This window comes from Artemia sp. Qi Xiang Cuo, chromosome 3 (genome assembly GCF_049724085.1).
Source record: "Artemia sp. Qi Xiang Cuo chromosome 3, ASM4972408v1, whole genome shotgun sequence".
Taxonomy (NCBI): domain Eukaryota; kingdom Metazoa; phylum Arthropoda; class Branchiopoda; order Anostraca; family Artemiidae; genus Artemia; species Artemia sp. Qi Xiang Cuo.
In genome coordinates this window covers 29,276,390-29,299,061 of record NC_142796.1, presented here as the reverse complement: position 1 = coordinate 29,299,061, position 22,672 = coordinate 29,276,390, and the positions used below count along the sequence as shown (strand labels likewise).

Here is a 22,672-nt window from a genome sequence, read left to right as displayed (position 1 = left end):
CCTTGGGAAAAACAAAAATCTTCAATCTTTCAACATATTCAATACAAGGCCTGCAAGTTTCAAGCTTATCAGAGGAAAAAAAAAAGTTGTCGGCTATTTTATGGCGTCCCAGTTCGAAACGACAAGTTTTTTTCGCAATAAGTTTTGTCTTCATTGAGGACTCCTTGGCCCAGCTTAAATGCTTTATAAGTTCCAATCCTATCGGAGACAAAGTAATTTAGGACCCCTTTTCTGGCATTACGAACTGATATAGCCTAGTTGTTTTTTTTTTTTTTTTTTTTTGCAATAAGGTCACTTTGCTTTTCAAGCCGTCCAGAGACGAAAAATGTTCGGTATAACGTAACGTCACAGCCAAATTTAGTTTGTTTTTTTTTTTTTTTGGTTGCATTGAGGTCCACTTGGCTTATAAAGCTGATCAGGCAAAAAGCATTGGGCTGATTTTTCTGCGTCACAAATTTGTTTTTATTTCCGTTTGGGCTGATGATATACGATCCAAGCCCATCATCTCCTTCGGTGTTGCCCCACTGAAACTTTGGTGAGCCTGGTTAATCGAGGGAAAACAGTTTCTCGACCCATTTTGGGCAAACCAAATCTTTTATTCTAGTTTTTGTGGCCGGTGGTCTCCTTGGCCCAAACACTCGAACCCTTGCTTCTGGATCAGCAGGGATTACATAATAGCCGGAGGCTATTTATTGGACCTTTTGGCTATTCTGAACAAAACAGATGTCTAAGAAACTGCTTCCGATGCCGTGAGGATTTACGGGGGTGCCCGGAGGCAAAACAGTATAGGAGGGCTGTTTGCACTTCAATCATTTTTGGGCCTTCCAAAGGGCACTAGGACTTTCAATTAACAGCCAAATGAGACCTTCCCGAGTTTCTACGACCACCCCTTCTATACGATGTGACTAGGGATAAATAATATTTACTTTATACTGCGTTTCTTTATTATAGTGACCCAGATACAGATATCATATACGTTTTGAGGTGAAAAAGAATCCCGTCTTACCAAAGATATGCGTAAGAACAGGAGCGACCGTTTCTAGCCCAAGACCACTCAATTTACATAAGAAACAAAATAAATAAAAGCCATATCAAAAATGCATCACCTGTAGCAGGAAACTTGCTCTAGGTTCTTTGGGTTAACTTTGTATCCACATTCTTCCATAACTTCTTCAGCTGCAATCTCGGGCAATGATTTGTTTTTGTCAATGATGCCAGCACAGAGTTCAATTGTGAACCCTTTTGATATATCATGGGTCGCTACACTTATCCTGTCGCCTATTTTAGGCTTCGCACTTGCTGGAAAGTCTGCATAGAAAATAGCTAAAATAGAGAATATGAATGAGATACGTCATTCACTAATTCTGAAATACAATTAATTAATAACAGAATTAGTCACATTTTCCTTCAGCGCAATCTGTAAAAAAAAAAAGAAAAAAAAAAAAATTCAGAATACTGGCCAGGTGCAGAAGCAGCCTAGAGTTACACTATGACACTATATACCGAAAACAACATCTTGGTTCAGAGATTGATCATACTAAATAGCATTTGAATCTCTTCTCGTTTAGAAAATGATAGCCATACAAAAATAACTGTTTACAAAGAAAATAGATAATCTCTCAAACCCTAGCTCTTTGTGTTAGAGTTGGAAATTTTCCGCCAAAGCTTCAAGAATGAAAGGTCTACCATAAAAGCAATGTTATAAAAAGCACCATTCCAGACACATACATCATGAACATTTAGAGTACTGACTTTCCTGTCTCAGGGTCTATTTTGAACAACCTCCCGCTCCAACTCACGGCTAAAATCTTCAAGAAAAACATCAACACATAGGTTGTAAGTACATGGCTAATTCTTTTAAGTTAAATTTCCTGATTTAAAAGTTGCCAGTGTTTCACAAACAAAATAATTCTCACCTACACCAATCTAGTCCTTTAAATAAACTCCATAAAACAGGTTCACCTACCCTGCTCACTTGCGAAACCAACTGCGAAACGCAACATCTTTTTTTTTTTTTTTTAATAGGGGTCCATTTTGGTTGCACACTTTGCACAAAATGATATGAAATGATGAAGCAGAAAAACACGTTGTAAATAAAACCGTGACAAATAATCTGCATTAAATGCTGATTCAGGAATTATTATATAAGGATAATATGCAAACTAAACGGCTCCACCACTCACAAATAATGACAAAAAATTAAGCAATTACATATTGATTTGAAATAACACAAGAAATGAAAACATCCACCATCTTAATTTTTGCCACGATGTTTGCAAGGGAAAACCATAGTAGTCGGAAATAGAAAACGTTGTTAAAGTTGTCCCAAACGCTGACAATATGTCTGTTACAATTTCAAACCGCTGAAAGTCATGAATCGGAAGTAAAGAGTGATTCTTGTCATCAGTTACGAAACCTCAAAAAACGACAAATACATTGCGGCAATCTCCCTTTTATGTTGATTCTAATTGTGCAAAATTCATTGAGTTTAAAATTACCCATCAGAAGTGATAAGCATAAGCAAATACACACAAAAAGGGGAAACACCCAAAAAAGGAATACAATCTCGATGACAACTTTCCCATCAAATTCAACTTCAACATGTCTGAGAGTCGTAGAGCGTTGTAAGACAAAATTTTCAAGCAAAAGCATAAAAATTTTGCCTCTCCCCAAAATCATTAATTACATTTTTGCTCTTTCTTTTTTTTAATGGAGGTAATCTTATCAAACCACTGTTCGTAAAATATTGAGACAGGGCTATTGCCTCGAAATTACAAGGACTTAATAATTTGCATTTGTTTGAAACAATAAAAATTCTAAAACGTAACTTAAGACACAATCGTTCTCGAAAAATAAGGCAATCATCAAAAGGATTCCACGGGGAGGGGTAGGGGAATTACAGTTTTAAATGCTTGTTTTTAAAATGTTGATTTATTTGACATGCTTAGTTTTATTTCATAGTCTTTAGAAATTTATATATCTGAAATTCTATCCTTTATTAAGGGTTTTACTATTTAACTAACAACACACATAGACCCCAATTCTTGCTGATGTGCATGTGGGTTTGGCTGTGCTGTAAGCCTGCGCATCCTGGTGTCGCATATGTCTGTGTACTATATCAATGTAAAAATGCTAAATAAATCCTAGATAATTAATTCCTTTTCCATCATTTGTTGTCTCATTATGAAAAACATAGGTCGTTTTACTGTGCTTCAACGTGAAATTTGCTTACTATTAATGCGATTAATACTGTTTTTCAATGGGTTATTGATATTAATAACCAAATGGTGATATTTGCTGTTTGATTGTTTTTTTCGTTGACAGGACTCCTAGATATAAAGCATCAGAGAATCAGAAAATCAAAGGATTTTCCATGAAAAAGGGCAGGGGGTCAGAATACAAAAACGCGTATTTTGAGGCCAATCTTTTTATTTTCCCTAGAAGAGTCCTTCAGACTCCACATCAAGAGTCCCAAATGGTGATGTTTGCTGTTTGATTGTTTTTTTCGTTGACAGGACTCCTAAATATAAAGCATCAGAGAATCAGAAAATCAAAGGATTTTCCATGAAAAAGGGCAGGGGGTCAGAATACAAAAACGCGTATTTTGAGGCCAATCTTTTTATTTTCCCTAGAAGAGTCCTTCAGACTCCACATCAAGAGTCCCAAATGGTGATGTTTGGTGTTTGATTGTTTTTTTCGTTGACAGGACTCCTAAATATAAAGCATCAGAGAATCAGAAAATCAAAGGATTTTCCATGAAAAAGGGCAGGGGGTCAGAATACACAAACGCGTATTTTGAGGCCAATCTTTTTATTTTCCCTAGAAGAGTCCTTCAGACTCCACATCAAGAGTCCCCCTTTTGTACAAAGGTAGGTTCAAAATATAGACAATTTTCTTCTTTTGTCATAAAATAACTAATCCATGACACAACAGCCTATCAAAAAAGACTAGGGACGTGTCATTTCTTTGTGTTTTTTTTTCTCCTGAAATGAATGCTAAGAATACTTACGGGGTCTAAATTGCTTGACTAGTACCAACTTCTTCCTTGAAACATTAAATATAACTATACTGACCCTGAAAGAAAAGTAAAAACATATTACAAGTTTTCTGGTTTTCTTAAAATACTTTTAAGAAAAGACTGTAACTAAAAAATATGCCTTTGAACAGTTTTTTGGTACTTGTATGATATAGCCCCAACCTAATATTCTTTATCTAAGTACAACTTGTTTCGCTGACGCTCCATCCTAATGAAATATACCTAAGTATGATAAAAATATAATACTTAAGAAACAAATTTAAGCTATATATTTGCACATTAGGGGGGGGGGTAAAATATAGCGGATCTGCGTACATAATGGGTTTTTTAAATCTAGGGGGAAATTCCTGCTTACCCACCTCCCCACAATTAGAACCCCTGCACTGTTGCTACTATTAAACGTATATTTCAACTGCTAGCTGTATCAGACATGAATGTAAAATATATTTTATGTGGCTCACATTCGGATGGGGGAGAGGGGATTCCGGCCCTATTTCAGTTGGGATAGGGTAAAGTTTAGTTGAATTCCAGGATATCTACCAGATCGGGTAGCCATGTTTCATTAAATTAGGTAGAAATGAGAGCTAATCTCCGCGTTCTGACTGCTCATGGTATATGTCAGATCCAAACTTATAAGGGGCGATGAGGTTAGGTTACGACATCTACCACATTTTCTTGTCATCAAAAATCATAAGATCCACAATAACAACTTGTTTGATGTCAGCAAAACTTGATAATAGGTAACAGACAGTATAATTATTGTACCTTTCAGTCTGGGACTAATCTAACCTCTGTGGGCAGAGAGAGAAGTCCTCAAATTCTACCTATAAGGATAAATTACCAAAAGGGGTTGTCGAGTCTCAAACAAGTTTAATCAAAATCAGTTTTAGATGTGATTTTACAGAGTCCAAGACTGATTTAATCTTTGTGGGGGAGGAGAAAAGCAGATCTTAAATTCCTGGCCTCTTCTAGAAGGGGTCATCAAAGCGAAGCCAAGCTTGGTGAAAATAAAACCTACTGTCTTAGTTGTGGCTTTCAGGTGTCCAGAACAATCCGCCCTCTGCAAGAGGATGGTGGGTCCCAAAATTATTACTACTAGAACATGTAGTTGGTTAACAATGAAATTTGTTGGAAAGTAAGACTGAGCGTCCTACTTTTTATATTCGGGGTCTGTACCTGAGCCTACACCTCTATGCAGAGCCGAAGAGAGTGGAGGCACATTTTCTAATAATCTAGAGATCTACCTGAATGCATTGTCGGATTTTAAAAAAAAACCTGGTGGACAGTAAATATTCAGCCTTTTTGGGTAGGTAAGGTTCTAATCCAATCTCTATAGGTGGATGTGTTCCATAAAATATAATGACAAGGAATCTTTGATGTAAGCTAACAGCTAGTGTGCTCTATGAAAAGTGTACTATGAAAAAAGGGATGTTAGGTCCCACCCAAACTTTGTGGGAGGTAAGAGCTAGACTCACAGTTCTATTTTTCTAGGGTTTGAACCTCATGCAGCCTCTGCAGGGGAGTAGGAGTTTCAAAATAATTTTTCATCAGGCTAATTAGAGGGCAAGCAGGCAGAATGCAACCAAACCTAGGCAACAGCTATAGTACTGGCTTTGGTTATAAAGACCTGATCCAACTTCTGTAAGGGATGGGTTAGATCGTTGTCTCCCGCGTTCACCAGAAAAAAAATCTGCAAGAAACGAGTGACTTATGCACTAGATTTATTTCATTTCTTGGTAAAGGTGCAAGTTCACATCCCTAGACTGGCTGTTTTATGGAAGGGCAATAAAATGGAAAATTGTCATGGGCAATCCAAGGCAGTCGAGAGCCAAGACTGAAGACTAGGGATCTGTTTCTCCATGCCCCTTCTCCCCTCAGGAGGAGGGGAGGAGGAGTATGGAGAAACATTATTAAGTTGCAATCAAGCCATGGCTTATTGGAGAAAAGGCCAAGACAGATAGTCTGAGTGAGAGGCAAAGCTGGCATAAGTCTATTTCAGGATCTTATCACTACCTTTCTACATTAAATTTCACACAAACCCAATCATTAAAAAAATCTCACCCTGTGCCTCTTTAAGGCTTAGAACCTGACGCTTCTCCTGCCAACTTGATAGCCCTGAAGATGTCACATATATAGGTACCCTAATCAAAATAGAAACATTGTCAGTAAAGAGATGTGTAAAAGAAGCATTCAGTACATCCTTCCAGTGTTATTTCGTGCAGACAAAACTTATTTTGGAGGTGTCTAATTCTGCAGCAAGCAGCAAATACGACACACAACAACATTTCTTTTTAATGAGACATTGTCCTGCTACTGCTCCACAGCAGTGATCCATGGGTCCCAGTTACTGAAACGCTTCACAGAGCCTTGGTACTGGTGGTCTAGTTTTCAGTTAGCATTCTGGAACTGTTTAAACACTCAACTTCCTCCTCGTACACTAAGAAAAGACAAGACAAATTCTTATCAAAATAAGCCTATAAGTAAGGAAGCAAAAGATAACTTCCAAAGAGACGAAAAATCCTCTAGTGAAACCTCTAGTAAATCCTGTAGTGAAAACACTGCTTTATCAAACAGTTCGTGGCAACAAATTGTAAGTAAGGAACAACCCGGCTCAATATGTAACTGAAAGTCTAAAAACGCAATTTTGATACCAATAGAGACATCAAAGGAATTGGGTTTTATCCTGATTTCAAATATATAAGATCATCAAGTTTAATCTTACCCATCAAAAGCTACAAGCCTGAGAAAATTTGTGTAATTTTCAAAAAAAGGGCGGGGGGGGGGGCAACCCCTAAAAGTCAAGCAATCTTATTGAACATCACACCATCAGATCCAATGTACCAGAGAACCTTATAGTAGTGGTTTTATGTTCACATGTGCAAAAATGTTGAATTTTGTATTTTTTGTCAGAAGAAAGATCACAGATGCATTATTATTTGATTGTTTTTGCTGGGTTTTTTCCCTGGGGAAGATCTTACCATACCAATGATCGTAGAAGATTGAAAGAGGGCTCAATCAAACGAAAATCAAAAGTTCTAGTGCCCTTTTTAAGTAACCAAAAGTATTGAAAGGCAACTAGCCCTCTCCCATGCCCATTTGTTCCAAAATTCTTCCAATCAAAATTTTGAGATGGCCATTTTGCTTGGAATAGGTAAAAGATCCATTAACTATGTCTCTGGGGATGACTCGACCCCTCACAGTCTCTGAGGAAAGCACTGTAAATTATTAAATTTGCCCATTGTTTCCACATAGTATGTGTTATTGGGATGTATACAGACATTTTTTGGAGAAGAAGGGGGGGTCTGCAGTGTGGATTTTCGACAGGGAGAAAATTCCATGGGGAGGGAAGTTTTGGGGATGAGGTTTCCAGGGGGAATTTTACATGGAGGGAATTTGCCAGAATTCCTATATGAAATTCTTTTTATTTATCTTACTTTCTCTTTGGCAATTCAATTTTAGATGTGGAGATGATCTAGGGGCATTGTCCAGGGAAATTTTCAGTGGGGTTGGAATTGTCTGAGCCATTTTTCAGTGGAAGGGAGGGATTTTCTGTGCCATAAAATCTTCATGGGGAGTTTTCTGTGGGAGTAATTCTCCATGGGGATTTTTTCACAGGAGAAACATTCCATTGGGGGGGGGGGGATTCCGAAAAGGATTTTCCATGGAGGGGGATTTCAGGCATTATTTGAAAAACGATAACAAACTAAATAAAAAACAAGTCTTTTATTAATGAAAGTAGGCTAAGGAGAAATTTCCAGGCAGAATTGTCTGCAGGAAATTTTCCAGGGGAATTTTTTGGTGAGGATGGAATTGGCCAGGGGAATATGTGGGGGATGGGATTTTACACCAGAGGAACTTGCCATGGCGGAGTTTTTAGTGGAGGGTGAGGGAGTTTTTTATGAAGGGGGAGGTGGATTTTCCAGCATTATTTGAAAAACAATAAGAAATGAAATAAAAATAACAAGTCTTCTCAACTGAAAGTAAGGAGCAACATTAAAACTTAAAATGAACAGAGATTATTTCATATATGATGGGGTTGCCCTCTCCTCGATACTTTGCTCTTCATGCAAAGTTGACTTTTGTTCCGACATATTAAGAACAACTCCTGAAACACAAGGGACATTCAATTAGAATAAGAAGCTTTTTTTAAGTACTACAGCGTGGAGTTATGTATTGAGGAGAGGGCAGCCCCTCTCATATCCAGAATAATTTCTGTTTGTTTGAAATTTTAATATTGCTCCTTACCTTCAGCTGAAAAAAAATTATTTTTTTTTTATTTAATCATTAATCACTTCATTTGGTCTAATTATAATTTTTATTCAACCAAGAAAATATTTGACAACAAGATATTTGGTAGGTGACTATCAATCAAGCACAGTAGATAGGGTTACTGCAATCTTAAAAATAGGCCTAACTATATATAATTATAAACTATATAGAAGGCTTAACTATAAATAGTAGCTCCAACTATAAACAATGGAATGTTTTTTTTTTTTTTTCTTTGCTTTGTCTTGAATTTTTAATATACAGAAAATCAATAACTTACCCACCATGAGCACTTAGAAGATCCCACGCTTTGACATAGCCATTCTTAAAAAAAAGGACAGAATGAATACTATGCTTTAAAAAATAGATATCAACATAATGTGTTCAAATCCAAGAAATAAACTTGTATGACACACAGACTTTTTGGAAACTCTAGCACAGAAAAAAAAAAAAAAATACAGCTAAAATATACCTGAAATTCTATTTTTCATATTTATAATGATCAATCTTATTCTGCTAATCTAATATGGCACCATCTCCCTTTTTCATTTGCTTTTTAAATCTATATTTTTAATGTTTTTTGTTTTTTTTTTTGCTTCACAGATTTGTTGGAGAGTTATGATCACCTTTCATTTTTTTTTACTGCAGATTCAAATTGGTTCATTGGTGAACCTTAGGGTCAATCAAATACCACTACATTCATCTATTTAACTAATTTTTTCTTTTTGCTTTAACAGGATTCAATACAAAAAAGAAAGTCACAAATTTACTGATGAAAGAATTGTTAGAAAAGTCATTCCTAGATTTTTATGTTGCTACAAGAACCGGTCAATCTTTTTCAAGGATATAAAATTGGCCATTTGGAGTTGCACTCATCTTCATTATTCAAACAACTTTGGTCCTGATTTTCCAGTTTCTATATGACCTTTTTTGCTTGGCAGATTTGCACAAGTATTTTTTTGTAACTGTTCACATGCATCACCAAAATGAGTTCATCTATCACTTCTGATAAATATGTAGGTTTGATACCACAGCCATGGCTGCTGCAAGTAGAACTATTGTGATAATTATAGCACAATGTTGGCCTATGTAGCACCATTGCATGATCAGGATAGAATGTAATACTATTTTGAAAAATCTGTAGAAATGTAGCACTTTAGTACTACAATTTTCTAAAAACATTTAGGACCAGGCTCAGCAAGTGAGGGAACTTAGAAAGGCTGGGAGTGCACAGAATCTTCTACTGAGCTTTTATTTTTTTTAATTTGTTGAATTCTCTTGAAAGGGAATTTCCACTTCTGTTGAAGCAACTTGGTGTAAGCATTAACTTCAAATTGTGATTGAGATGTGGGTTTTAGTAAAACAATTTTGGTTAATATAAATTTCTGAGGGTGATTGTAATGCTCCTTCTGAACTATATACTATATTAACAAAATTTGGTTAAAAATACTTGTAGAAAACTGGTCAGATGGGGAAGAAAGAAATATACCATTTGATTCTCCATTCAATCCCCTTTCCAAATATAATAATAACTCTTGATGCAAATTCATCTCAGCCCTCCATCCCCTTGGGCAGATAGAGGCACAACTAAATATAAAAGTTTGCTGATTTTTTTTTTCATATTGACTTTCAACTGGTCAGATAGGGAAGAAAGAAATATACCATTTGATTCTCCATTCAATCCCCTCTCCAAGCATAATGATCACTGCTGATGCAAATGCATCTCAGCCCTCCATTCCCTGGGGCAGATATAGGCTAGACTAAATATAAAAGTTTGCTGATTTGTTGCTTTTTTTTTGTTTTGTTTTTTTCATATTGACTTTCTTTGACATTATGAACTAGCTGTTGATGACAAATGAACTAAAAAAATAGAGAACCCCAGAAATCAGAAAAGCCATTCAGGTTACAATAATAATAATAATAATGATTTATTTACCCACCATCTACAAAAGTTTATATAGCCTAAGCTAACTCTTAACTCCTCAGGGGGGAGGGGCTGTGGGCTCAACCAGGATTATGGAATATATTTCAAATGTCAGTATACCTATACAAAAAATTAATAGAAATACATAATATGCTCCAACAATGCTAGTGTGAATGTAAAAGGTCCAGAAGTGCTGCTTAAAGAGGAAGTAGCAAATCTGATCATTCATGGCTGCACAAGTCACATAGGCATGCAACATAGGCTGCCAAAAAGCTACCAGACACTTTGTAAGTATTTATTCATAGCATTATAAACAACATTGCAAGCAGCCCAAAGCACAAGGACAAGTTGAAAAAGCATCAAAATTTTCAATTGTACCAAGGCACTGCCTACTTCAAGTGGCAAACTCCTACTTCAAAGTTCCAAAGTGGCTAATTTTGCATGCCTTGTGACAAAAGAAGCAATAGGAGGTCCTGGATAGGAGATCTATCCAGGGTTATAAAGATGCCCCCAACTTACCTAAGCCTAGACCAAACAACCTGAACTATATTGCTAAATTGTGCAGCACAGGTCTGCTGAATAGGCAGTAAGTGCAAATGGTAAAATTCTACTTTAGTTACTTTTGGCTATCTTGGAAAGGGATTGGGTTAGGAAAATGAAACTTTCAGGGATGGATCTAAATGCTAAGGTATATCCCAGGAAGGTACTTTGAAGTATATACCTCCATTCCCCCCCCCCCTCTATATAATGGTAAATTACAGCACATTACTAGTTGTTTTAGCTCACATTTCATCCTATATTACTATCATACTTATAAATCCCTGCTTACCTTACACAACTTCAGCTTTTAATCTTGTTCATTAAAATATATTCCAAAATCCCATTTTCATTTAACAGTCATCACTTTAACTTATTTACTATCTAGCTGACATTGCTTCTGGAACCCATTTGTGATGTCACAACTTTGCTTATCATAACCCCTTTAACAGTATCATGCAGGTCCCTTGGGGTAGAAGACAACTCTGTGTTGATAAGCCTTTTAAACTTTATTAATTAGGGAAAAGATTTGACAAGAGATAGATCAGTAAAAAAATCCAAATTGTTTTTAGAGGACAAATTATGTTATGAGAAGATGTTTTTATTTTTATAGGTCCATGCGCTCATGAAGCTTTTTAAATATTTCTGAAGCACTAGTTGATAGAGCGCTACAAACATCAAAAATTAACTTTAGAAAACAAGTTATGTCATGGGAAGATGTTTTGAAATCCCCCCTCCCCAAAACTCAAAAATGTCTAAAATTCTACTTAAGAAGCTTTTTAAATATTTCTAAAGCACTAATAGATAAAGCGCTACAAATATCAGAATCAATTTCAGAGGACAATTTATGTTATGGGATGATGTTTTTGAAATACCCCTTCCCCCAAAACTCAAAATATTCCAAAATTTTACTTTAGAAGCTTTTTAAAAATATTTCTAAAGCACTAAGACATAGAGCGCTATAAACATCAGAATCAACTTTAGAGGACAAATTATGTTATGGGAAGATTTTTTTGAAATTCCCTCTCCCCCCAAACTCAAAATTTTCCAAAGTTCTACTTTAGAAGCTTTTTTAAATATTACCAAAGCGCTAAGACACAGAGCGCTACAAACATCAGAATCGACTTTAGAGGACAAGTTATGTCATGAGAAGATATTTTTTAAATCCCCCTTTCCCCCAAACTTAAAATTTTCTAAAATTCTACTCTAGAAGCTTTTTAAATATTTCCAAAGCACTAACAGATAGTGCGCTAAAAACATCAGAATCAACTTTAGAGGCCAAACTAATTCTACAATAATTCTCCCTTCTCCCCAAACTCCAATTTTTTTTTAAATTCCCCTTCACCCCAAACTCAAAATTTTCAAAAATTTAACTTTAGAGGATTTTTTCAATATTTCTAAAGCACTAAGACATAACATGCTACAAACATCAGAATTAATTTTAGAGGACAAGCTATGTCATGGGAAAATGTTTTTGAAATCCCCATTACCCCCAAACTCAAAATTTTCAAAAATTCTACTTTAGAAGCTTTTAAAATATTTCTAAGGCACTAATAGATAGAGTACTAAGAGCATCAGAATCGACTTCAGAGGACACGTTATGTCACGGGAAGAGGTTTTTAAAATGCCCCCTCCCCCCAAACTCAAAATTTCCTAAAATTATACTTTAGAAGCTTTTTAAATATTTCTAAAGCACTAATTGATAGAGGGCTACAAACATCAGAATTGACTTTAGAAGACAAGTTATGTCATGGGAAGACGTTTTTGAAATCCCCCTTCCCCAAAACTCAAAAATTTCTAAAATTCTACTTAAGAAGCATTTTAAATATTTCTAAAGCACTAATAGATAGAGCACTACAAATATCAGATTCAGCTTCAGGGGACAAATTATGTTATGGGAAGATGTTTTTAAACCCCCTTCCCCCCAAACTCAAAATTCTACTTTAGAGGCTTTTTTAATTATTTGTAAAGCGCTAAGACATAGAGCGCTACAAACATCAGAATCTACTTTCAGAGGACAAATTATATTATGGGAAGATGTTCTTAAAATCCCCCCTCACCCCCAACTCAAAATTTTAAAAAATTCTACTTAAGAAGCTTATTTTTAAATATTTCTAAAGCGCTAAGACATAGAGCGCTACAAACATCAGAATCGACTTTGGAGGACAAGTTATGTCATGGAAAGATGTTTTTGAAATCCCCCCCCCCCCCAAACTCAAAATTTTCAAAAATTCTACTTTAGAGGCTTTTTTAAATATTTCTAAAGCGCTAAGACATAGAGCGCTACAAACATCAGAATCGACTTTAGAGGACAATTTATGTCATGGGAAGATGTTTTTGAAATCCCCCTTTCCCCCAAACTAAAAAATTTCTAAAATCTTACTCTAGAGACTTTTCAAATATTTCCAAAGCACTAATAGATAGCGCGCTAAAAACATCAGAATCGACTTTAGAGGCCAAATTAATTCTAAAGTAATTCCCCCTTCCCCCCAAACTCAAATTTTTTTTGAAATCCCCCTTCGCCCCAAACTCAAATTTTCCAAAAAAAAATCTACTTTAGAATCTTTTTTAAATATTTCTAAAGCGCTAAGACATAGAGCGCTACAAACATCAGAATCCACTTTAGAGGACAATTTATGTCATGGAAAGATGTTTTTAAAATCCCCCTTTGCCCTAAACTCAAAAGATTCCAAAATTCTACTTTAGAAGCTTTTTAAATATTTCTAAAGCACTAAGACATAGAGCGCTACGAACATCAGAATCGACATTAGAGGCGAAATTAATTCTACAATAATTCCCCCTTCCCCCCAAAATCAATTTTTTTTTTGAAATCCCCCTTCGCCCCAAACTCAAAATTTTCCAAAATTCTACTTTAGAAGCTTTTTTAAATATTTCTAAAGCGCTAAGACATAGAGCGCTACAAACATCAGAATCGACTTTAGAGGACAAGTTATGTCATGGGAAGATGTTATTGAAATCCCCCTTCCCCCCAAACTCAAAATTTTCTAAAATCCTACTCTAGAAGCTTTTTAAATTTTTCCAAAGCACTAATAGATAGCGCGCTAAAAACATCAGAATCGACTTTAGAGGCCAAATTAATTCTACAATAATTCCCCCTTCCCCCCCAACTTAAATTTTTTTGGTAATCCTCCGTCACCCCAAAGTCAAAATTTTCTAAATTTATACTTTATAAGCTTTTTTAAATATTTCTAAAGCGCTAAGACATAGAGCGCTACAAAAATCAGAATCGACTTTAGAGGACAAGTTATGTCATGGGAAGATGTTTTTGAAATCCCCCTTCCCCCCAAACTTAAAATTTTCTAAAATTCTACTTTAGAAGCTTTTAAAATATTTGTAAAGCCCTAATAGATAGAGTTCTAAAAGCATCAGAATCGACTTCAGAGGACACGCTATATCACGGGAAGAGGTTTTTAAAATCCCCCTTCCCCCCAAACTCAAAAATTTCTAAAATTCTACTTTAGAAGTTTTTTAAATATTTCTAAAGCACTAATTGATAGAGGGCTACAAACATCAGAATTGACTTTAGAAGACAAGTTATGTCATGGGAAGATGTTTTTGAAATATCCATTGCCCATTGAAATTTTGACAAAACAACATTTTACCTTAATTTTCAGTTATCAGTTTCTTTTTCTCTGGCTTTAGTTCTGAAAATCATTGGAGCAGAATTTTAAGCCATATCATTGTTTTATTTCCAAAATTTAGGAAATGTATTTTCATATATTTAAAACCTTATAAGTTGGGATTGAGCAAAGTTTTGAAGCTGAAAACAATTTTGTTGAATTTCATTTAAACAGAAGATCTATTTTGCAAGGTTCCATTGCTATAACTCACAAATTTTTAAAGGTTATTCAAAGTTTTAGAAATCCCCCTTACCATTCATCTCATTCCCCCTTCATACTCTAAAATCTGGTTGATAATTTGAAATTTGAAAAGCCTTATTTTCCACGGTTTTTTTTGGGGGGGGGGGCGGGGGGATTTTCCGTGAGGGTATTTCCCGTGGGGAGGGGGGGGTATTTTCCGCGGGGAGGTATTTTCCGGCTGGTATTCACCAAGAACCACAAATTTGATGGTATGAGTTTTATTAAAATCTTTGACTTTTAGGGGTTGTTTCCCCCTTTTACGAAACTCAGACAAATTTTTTAGACAGGCAAATTATCAACCAGATTTTAGAGTATGAATCCGGTGCAATACGTTGCAACGAAATGGTCAGCTTAGATTAGTATAAGCAGGGGCAACGCGAGCAGGTTGCTGACCACCACCCCCGCCCTCCCCCTGCTATCAAATCCCCTTGCAGCTAACCCTTCCACCCTCAAAAGAAAATTTTTGTATAAGTTCCAGCATTTTTAACATATTTTAAATCGCGGATGTAAAAAAGAAAAGCAAAATTTTTCAACATCAAAGGATTAAGCTATTTGAATATGTTTTATGTCTTTTTCTAACAAATATCCGTTTGTCTGGTTTACTTGCTGACCAAAAAATTTTCCATATTTTGTCAAACAGACAAACAATTTTCCGTTTGTCCAGTTATTTATAATGCACAAGTACCGAATAATCTATATTCGTTTTGATTATTTTTTTTGAAACCCCTTAACATTTAGAGTTGGGTAACCACATAGAACATATTCAAATAGCTTAATCCTATAATGTTGAAAATTTTTAGGGTAACGTTTTACCCTAAAACGTTAGGGTAAAAAATGCTGGAACTTATATAAAAATTTTCTTTCGAGGGTGGAAAGGTTAGCTGCAAGGGGATTTGATAGCAGGGGGAGGGGGAGGAGCAGGCAGTGGTCAGCAACCTGATGGCGGCGTCCCTGGTTGTATTAATCTAAGCTGACCATTTCGTTGCAACGTGTTGCAGTGGAATCATACTCTAAAATCTGGTTGATAATTTGCCTGTCTAAACAATTTGTCTGAGTTTCGTAAAAGTGAGAAGTGAAACACTTCTCACTTGAGCTAGTGAGAAGTGTTTTTAAAGCACAGTGTAAGACGTTAGGGTAGAGAGCGGGGTAGTGAGGAGAGGATAGCCCTCCTCACGTATAGAGTCTATTTCTGTTAATTTTAAGCTTATATTTCGTTCCTTACTTTCATTTGAGTTTTTTATCAAAGGTAACCTATCATCTTAACTGAAAAAGGTTACCTTTTATCAAAAGGTAACCTAGGTACCTTTTTCCCTCCCTAAACCCCAAAAAACAACAGTTTAAATATTGTAAACGCAATAAGAAATCATGCTTTGCGATCCATTTATCTAACAAACACCCGTTTGTCTGGTTTCCTTGTACAGTCTATAGCGGTGGGTTATTTATAACGCACAAGTACCGAATAATCTATATTCGTTTTGATTATTTTCTTTTTCGAAATCCCTTAACATTTCGAGTTGGGTCACCACATAAAACATTCAAATAGCTTAATCCTATAATGTTGAAAATTTTTTGGTTTTCTTTTTTACATCCGCAATTTAAAATATGTAAAAAATGCTGGAACTTATATAAAAATTTTCTTTCGAGGGTGGAGAGGTTAGCTGCACGGGGATTTCATAGCAGGGGGAGGAGGGCGGGGCGGTGGTCAGCAGCCTGCTCGCGGTGCCCCTGCTTAGACTAATCTAAGCTGACCATTTCGTTGCAACGTGTTGCACCGGAATCATACTCTAAAATCTGGTTGATAATTTGCCTGTCTAAAAAATTTGTCTGAGTTTTGTAAAAAAGGGAAACAACCCCTAAGAGTCAAAGATTTTAATAAAACCCATACCATTAAATTTGTAGTTCTTGGTGAATACCCGCCGGAAAATCCCCCCGGAAAATACCTCCCCGCGGAAAATACCCCCCCCTCCCCACGGGAAATACCCTCACGGAAAATCCCCCCTCTCCCCCCCCCCCAAAAAAAAAAACTGGAAAATAAGGCTTTTCAAATTTCAAATTATCAACCAGATTTTAGAGTATGAAGGGGGAATGGGATGAATGGTAAGGGGGATTTCAAAAACTTTGAATGACCTTTAAAAACCTGTGAGTTATAGCAATACAAAATAGATCTTCTGTTTAAATGAAGTACAACAAAATTGTTTTCAGCTTCAAAACTTTGCTCAATCCCAACTTATAAGGTTTTAAATATATGCAAATACATTTACTAAATTTTGGAAATAAAACATTGATATGGCTTAAAATTCTGCTCAAATGATTTTCAGAACTAAAGCCAGAGAAAAAGAAACTGATAACTGAAAATTAAGGTAAAATGTTGTTTTGTAAAAATTTCAATGGGGAATGGGGATTTCAAGAACATCTTTCTATGATAAGACTCTTTTTCTGAAATAGATTCTGATGTTTGTAGCACTCTATTTCTTTCATGCTTACCAGTATTAAATAAGGCCGCATATTTAGATTTTTTGGTCACTTTAAGTATTGGGCAAATAGAGATTTAAGAAATTTTTAGCTTCGGGGGAGAGGAAAGTATTGTAGAATTAATTTGGGGTCTAAAGTCGATACTGGTGTTTTTAGAACGCTATCTGACAGTGCTTTGGAAATATTAAAAAAGTTTTTAAAGTAGAATTTAAAAAAAATTTTAGTTTGGGTGGAAGGGGGATTTCAAAAATATCTCCCCATGACATAACTTGTCCTCTAAAGTCGATTCTGATGTTTGTAGCAATCTATGTCTTGGCGCTTTAGAAATATTTAAAAAAGCTTCTAAAGTAGAATTTTTGAAAATGTTGAGTTTGGGGCAAAGGGGGATTTCAAAAGAATATTTAGTTTGGGGGGAAGGGGGAATTATTGTAGAATAAATTTGGCCTCTAAAGTTGATTCTGATGTTTTTAGCGCGTTATCTATTAGTGCTTTAAAAATATTTAAAAAGCTTCTAGAGTAGAATTTTAGAAAATTTTGAGTCTGGGGGGAAGGGGGATTTCAAAAACATATCGCCATGACATAACTTGTCCTCTAAAGTCGATTCTGATGTTCGTAGCGCTCTATCAATTAGTGCTTTAGAAATATTAAAAAAGCTTCTAAAGTAGAATTTTAGAAATTTTTGAGTTTGGGGGGAAGGGGGATTTTAAAAACCTCTTCCCGTGATATAACGTGTCCTCTGAAGTCGATTCTGATGTTTTTAGCACTCTATCTATTAGTGCTTTAGCAATATTTTAAAAGCTTCTAAAGTATAATTTTTGAAAATTTTGAGTTTGGCGGGATGGGGGATTTCAAAAACATCTTCCCATGACATAACTTGTTCTCCAAAGTCAATTCTGATGTTTGTAGCGCTCTATGTCTTAGCGCTTTAGAAATATTTAAAAAGCTTCTAAAGTAGAATTTTGGAAATTTTTGAGTTTGGGGCAAAGGGGGATTTCAAAAACATCTTCCCATGACATAAATTGTCCTCTAAAGTCGATTCTGATGTTTGTAGCGCTCTATGTCTTAGCGCTTTACAAATATTTAGAAAAGCTTCTAAAGTAGAATTTTGGAAAATTTTGAGTTTGGGGCAAAGGGGGATTTCAAAAAAATTTTGAGTTTGGGGGGAAGGGGGAATTATTGTAGAATTAATTTGGCCTCTAAAGTCGATTCTGATGTTTTTAGCACGCTATCTATTAGTGCTTTGGAAATATTTAAAAAGCTTCTAGAGTAGTATTTTTGAAAATTTTGAGTTTGGGGGGAAGGGGGATTTCAAAAACATCTTCCCATGACATAATTTGTCCTCGAAATTCAATTCTGATGTTTTTAGTGCTCTATTTCTTAGTGCTTTAGAAACATTTAAAAAAGCTTCTATATTAGAATTTTGGAAAATTTTGAGTTTGGGGAGAGGGGGATTTCAAAAAAATCTTTCCATGACATAACTTGTCCTTTAAAGTCGATTCTGATGTTTGTAGCGCTCTATGTCTTAGCGCTTTAGAAATATTTAAAAAAGCTTCTAAAGTAGAATTTTGGAAAATTTTGAGTTTGGGGTGAAGGGGGATTTCAAAAAATTTTGAGTTTGGGGGGAAGAGGTAATTATTGTAGAATTAATTTGGCCTCTAATGTCGATTCTGATGTTTTTAGCGCGTTATCTGTTAGTGCTTTCGAAATATTTAAAAAGCTTCTAGAGTAGAATTTTAGAAAATTTTGAGTTTTGGGGGATTTCAAAATATCTCCCCATGACATAACTTGTCCTCTAAAGTCGAGTCTTATGTTTGTAGCTCTCTATGTCTTAGTGCTTTAGAAATATTTAAAAAAGCCTCTAAAGTAGAATTTTGGAATATTTCGAGTTTGGGGCAAAGGGGGATTTCAAAAACATCTTCCCATTACATAAATTGTCCTCTAAAGTTTTTTCTGTTTTTTGTGGTGCTATTTCGTGCTTTACAAATACTTAAAAAAGCTTATGAAGTTGAATTTTGGAAAATTTTAGGTTGGGGGGCCGGGGGATTTCAAAAACATATTCCCATGAAAAAATTTGTCCTCTAAAGTCGATTCTGATGTTTGTAGCGCTCTATGTCTTAGCGCTTTAGAAATATTTAAAAAAGCTTCTAAAGTAAAATTTTGAGTTTGGGGGGAAGGGGGTTTAAAAACATCTTCCCATAACATAATTTGTCCTCTGAAGTTGATTCTGATATTTGTAGTGCTCTATCTATTAGTGCTTTAGAAATATTTAAAAAGCTTCTTTAGTAGAATTTTAGAAATTATTGAGTTTTGGGGAAGGGGGATTTCAAAAACATCTTCCCATGACATAGCTTGTCTTCCGAAGTTAATTCTGATGTTTGTAGCGCTCTATCAATTAGTGCTTTAGAAATATTTAAAAAGCTTCTAAAGTAGAATTTTAGAAATTTTTGAGTTTGGGGGGAAGGGGATTTTAAAAACCTCGTCCCGTGATATAACGTGTCCTCTGAAGTCGATTCTGATGCTTTTAGCACTCTATCTATTAGTGCTTTAGAAATATTTTAAAAGCTTCTAAAGTAGAATTTTTGAAAATTTTGTGTTTGGAGGTAGGCTAATGGGTATTTCGAAAACATCTTCCCATGACATAACTTGTCCTCTAAAGTTGATTCTGATGTTTGCAGCGCTCTATGTCTTAGTACTTTAGAAATATTTAAAAAAGCTTCTAAAGTAGAATTTTAGAAAATTTTGAGTTTGGGGTGAAGGGGGATTTCAAAAAAATTTTGAGTTTGGGGGGGAATTATTGTAGAATTAATTTGGCCTCTAAAGTTGATTCTGATGTTTTTAGCGCGCTATCTTTTAGTGCTTTGGAAATATTTAAACAGCTTCTAGAATATAATTTTAGAGAATTTTTAGTTTGGGGGGAAGGGGGATTTCAAGAACATCTTCCCATGACATAATTAGTCCTCTGAAAGTAGATTCTGATGTCTGTAGCACTCGATGTCTTAGCATTTTAGAAATATTTAAAAAAGCTTCTAAAGTAAAATTTGAGTTAGGGGGGACGGGGGATTTAAAAAACATCTCCCCTTAACATGAATTGTCCTCTGAAATCAATTCTGATATTTGTAGCACTCTATATATTAGTGCTTTATAACTATTTAAAAAGCTTCTTAAGTAGAATTTTAGAAATTTTTGAGTTTTGGGGAGGGGGATTTCAAAAACATCTTCCCATGACATAAATTGTCTTCTAAAGTCAATTCTGATGTGTGTAGTGCTCTATCAATTAGTGCTTCAGAAATATTTAAAAAACTTCATGAGTGCATGGACCTATAAAAATAAAAACATCTTCTCATAACATAATTTGCCCTTTAAAAACAAGTTGTATTTTTTTGCTGGTCTGTCTCTTGTCAAATTCATTCCCTAATTAATAAAGCTTAAATGGCTTATCAACATAGAGCTCTCTTCTACCCCATGGGACCTGCATGCTAGTGTTAAAGGGGTTATGATAAGCGAAGTTGTGACATCACAAACGGGTTCCAGAAGCTATTTCAGCTAGATAGTAAATAAGTTAAAGCGATGACTGTCTAGTGAAAATTGGATTTTTGAATATATTTTAATGAACAAGGTTAAAAGCTGAAGTTATGTAAGGTAAGAAGGGATTTATAATTATGATAGTAATATAGGATGAAATGTGAGCTAAAACAACTAGTAATGTGCAGTAATTTACCATTATATAGAGGGGGAGTGGAGGTAGGTACTTCAAAGTACCTTCTCGGGACATACCTTAGGATGTAGATCTATCCCTGAAAGTTTCATTTTCCTAACCCAACCCCTTTCCAAGATAGCCAAAAGTAACTAAAGTAGAATTTTACCAGTGCAAACAATCTATACAAACTGTCTGAACTTTCTCATCAAATTGTGATGATGCATACAGATATCAAGAAGAACTAATGACAAAATAAAACATTTGCAAATCTTTATTGTATAGATCCTACTAAAATATATTGCTTTTGCTTGCTTGCTTTTTATTGCTTTTGTTATTTGCTTGTATTTTGCTTTTGCTTATGTGCTTCCTTTATAGGTAGTGAGTCTCAGTTAAATGATTATATTCAAACCTGAAGTCTGACGAGGAAATACGTTACATGGTGTGAGAATGGACAGCCCACCCTGCGCCACAATTGACTGGTCATTAAACAATTTCAAAACCTCATGGAAGCAGTTTTGCCAACATGCTGAATTGATGTTTACAGGACCTTTGTCTGGAAAAAGTTAAAGTGTTAAGTGCTCATACTTGTTGATATGGGTTGGAGAAAAGGGGCGAGATATATTCAATACATTTCAAATTGCAGAAACAGAAAAGAATAAAGTGGATGTATATCTGAAAAAATTCAGTGAGCATATTGAACCCATATCAAACCCTATCTTCTCTCGATTCAATTTTCACAAACGAAATCAAAAAGAAGGAGGAATAATTGAATCATATGTGACAGCACTAAAACTATTGGCCCTAGATTGTGATTTTGGAAACAGTTCAGATGAAATGGTGAGAGATAGATTGGTATTTGGTGCGCAAAGTGACAGGATAAGAGAAAGACTGTTAAGTGAAGGTGGAACACTGACACTAATAAAAGCTATTGAAATAAGTCGAGCAATTGAAACAGTAGTGGAGACCCATACAAAAATGAAAAACGAACCAGGAACCATTGCTCTAAAACAAGAAGTGGAAGCCATACGCAAACAAAAGGTGTTACAAAAGACAATGACAGCCAGCTGTTATATCTGTGGGAATGCATACTCCCGTGAACACAAATGCCCTGCAAAAGGAAAAATCTGTGCCAAATGTCGGAAGCCAAACCATTTTGCAAAGATCTGCAAAAGCAGGTCAGTCAACGAAATTGAAGGTTTTCCCACTGAGAATGAAGAAAATAACCAGTTCTTCATTGAATCTATTGACTGTAAAATTGATTCAGTGCAAAAGCCAATGATTATAGTTAATCTACCTGAACACCACCAAGACATAAACTTCAAAATTGATACAGGAGCTGATGCAAACATTCTCCCAACAAACATATTTAAGTCATTGAAGCCAAGGCCTACTTTGATTCCCATTAAGGATATCCTAACAAGCTATAGCGGATGCAGCCTAAAGGTACTCGGAATTGCACAAATGGTGATTCAGTATAAGGACCAAGAACCACAGGCCCATGCATTTCATGTTGTGGAAACCAACAAAGGTCCAATACTTAGTCAACAAACAAGTGAACAGATGAACGTGATAAAATTTGTGCTCAGTTTATCATGTGATAAGGTACCATATAAGGGTTCAATCAGACCTGAAGTGAAACAGATCCTTGAGGAGTATGATGATGTATTCTATGGTATTGGCATATTGCCTGGAAAATGTCACATTTACTTAAAGGAAGGATCAGTGCCAACTGTCCAACCACCTAAAAGAGTTCCCTATGCCCTTCAACCAAAATTAAAAGAAGAACTTGACAGACTAGAAAACTTTGGCATCATAAAGAAGTTGAAGAAACCAACAGATTGGGTCAATTCCATTGTTCT

At 35.4% G+C, this 22,672-nt stretch overlaps 1 protein-coding gene across 2 annotated transcripts in view; it reads right to left on the bottom strand.

The window, feature by feature from the left end:
• Positions 1-22,672, bottom strand: part of LOC148953973 (uridine diphosphate glucose pyrophosphatase NUDT14-like) — a 32,884-nt gene that overhangs the window by 5,779 nt on the left and 4,433 nt on the right. For both annotated transcript variants that reach the window (XM_089085710.1, XM_089085711.1), the window contains exons 2-4: positions 8,583-8,626; positions 4,010-4,074; positions 1,107-1,323 (exon numbers count right to left, since the gene is read on the bottom strand). In XM_089085710.1, the coding sequence (XP_088941836.1) occupies positions 1,107-1,323; positions 4,010-4,074; positions 8,583-8,626 (326 nt within the window). The remainder of the gene's footprint in view (positions 1-1,106; positions 1,324-4,009; positions 4,075-8,582; positions 8,627-22,672) is intronic.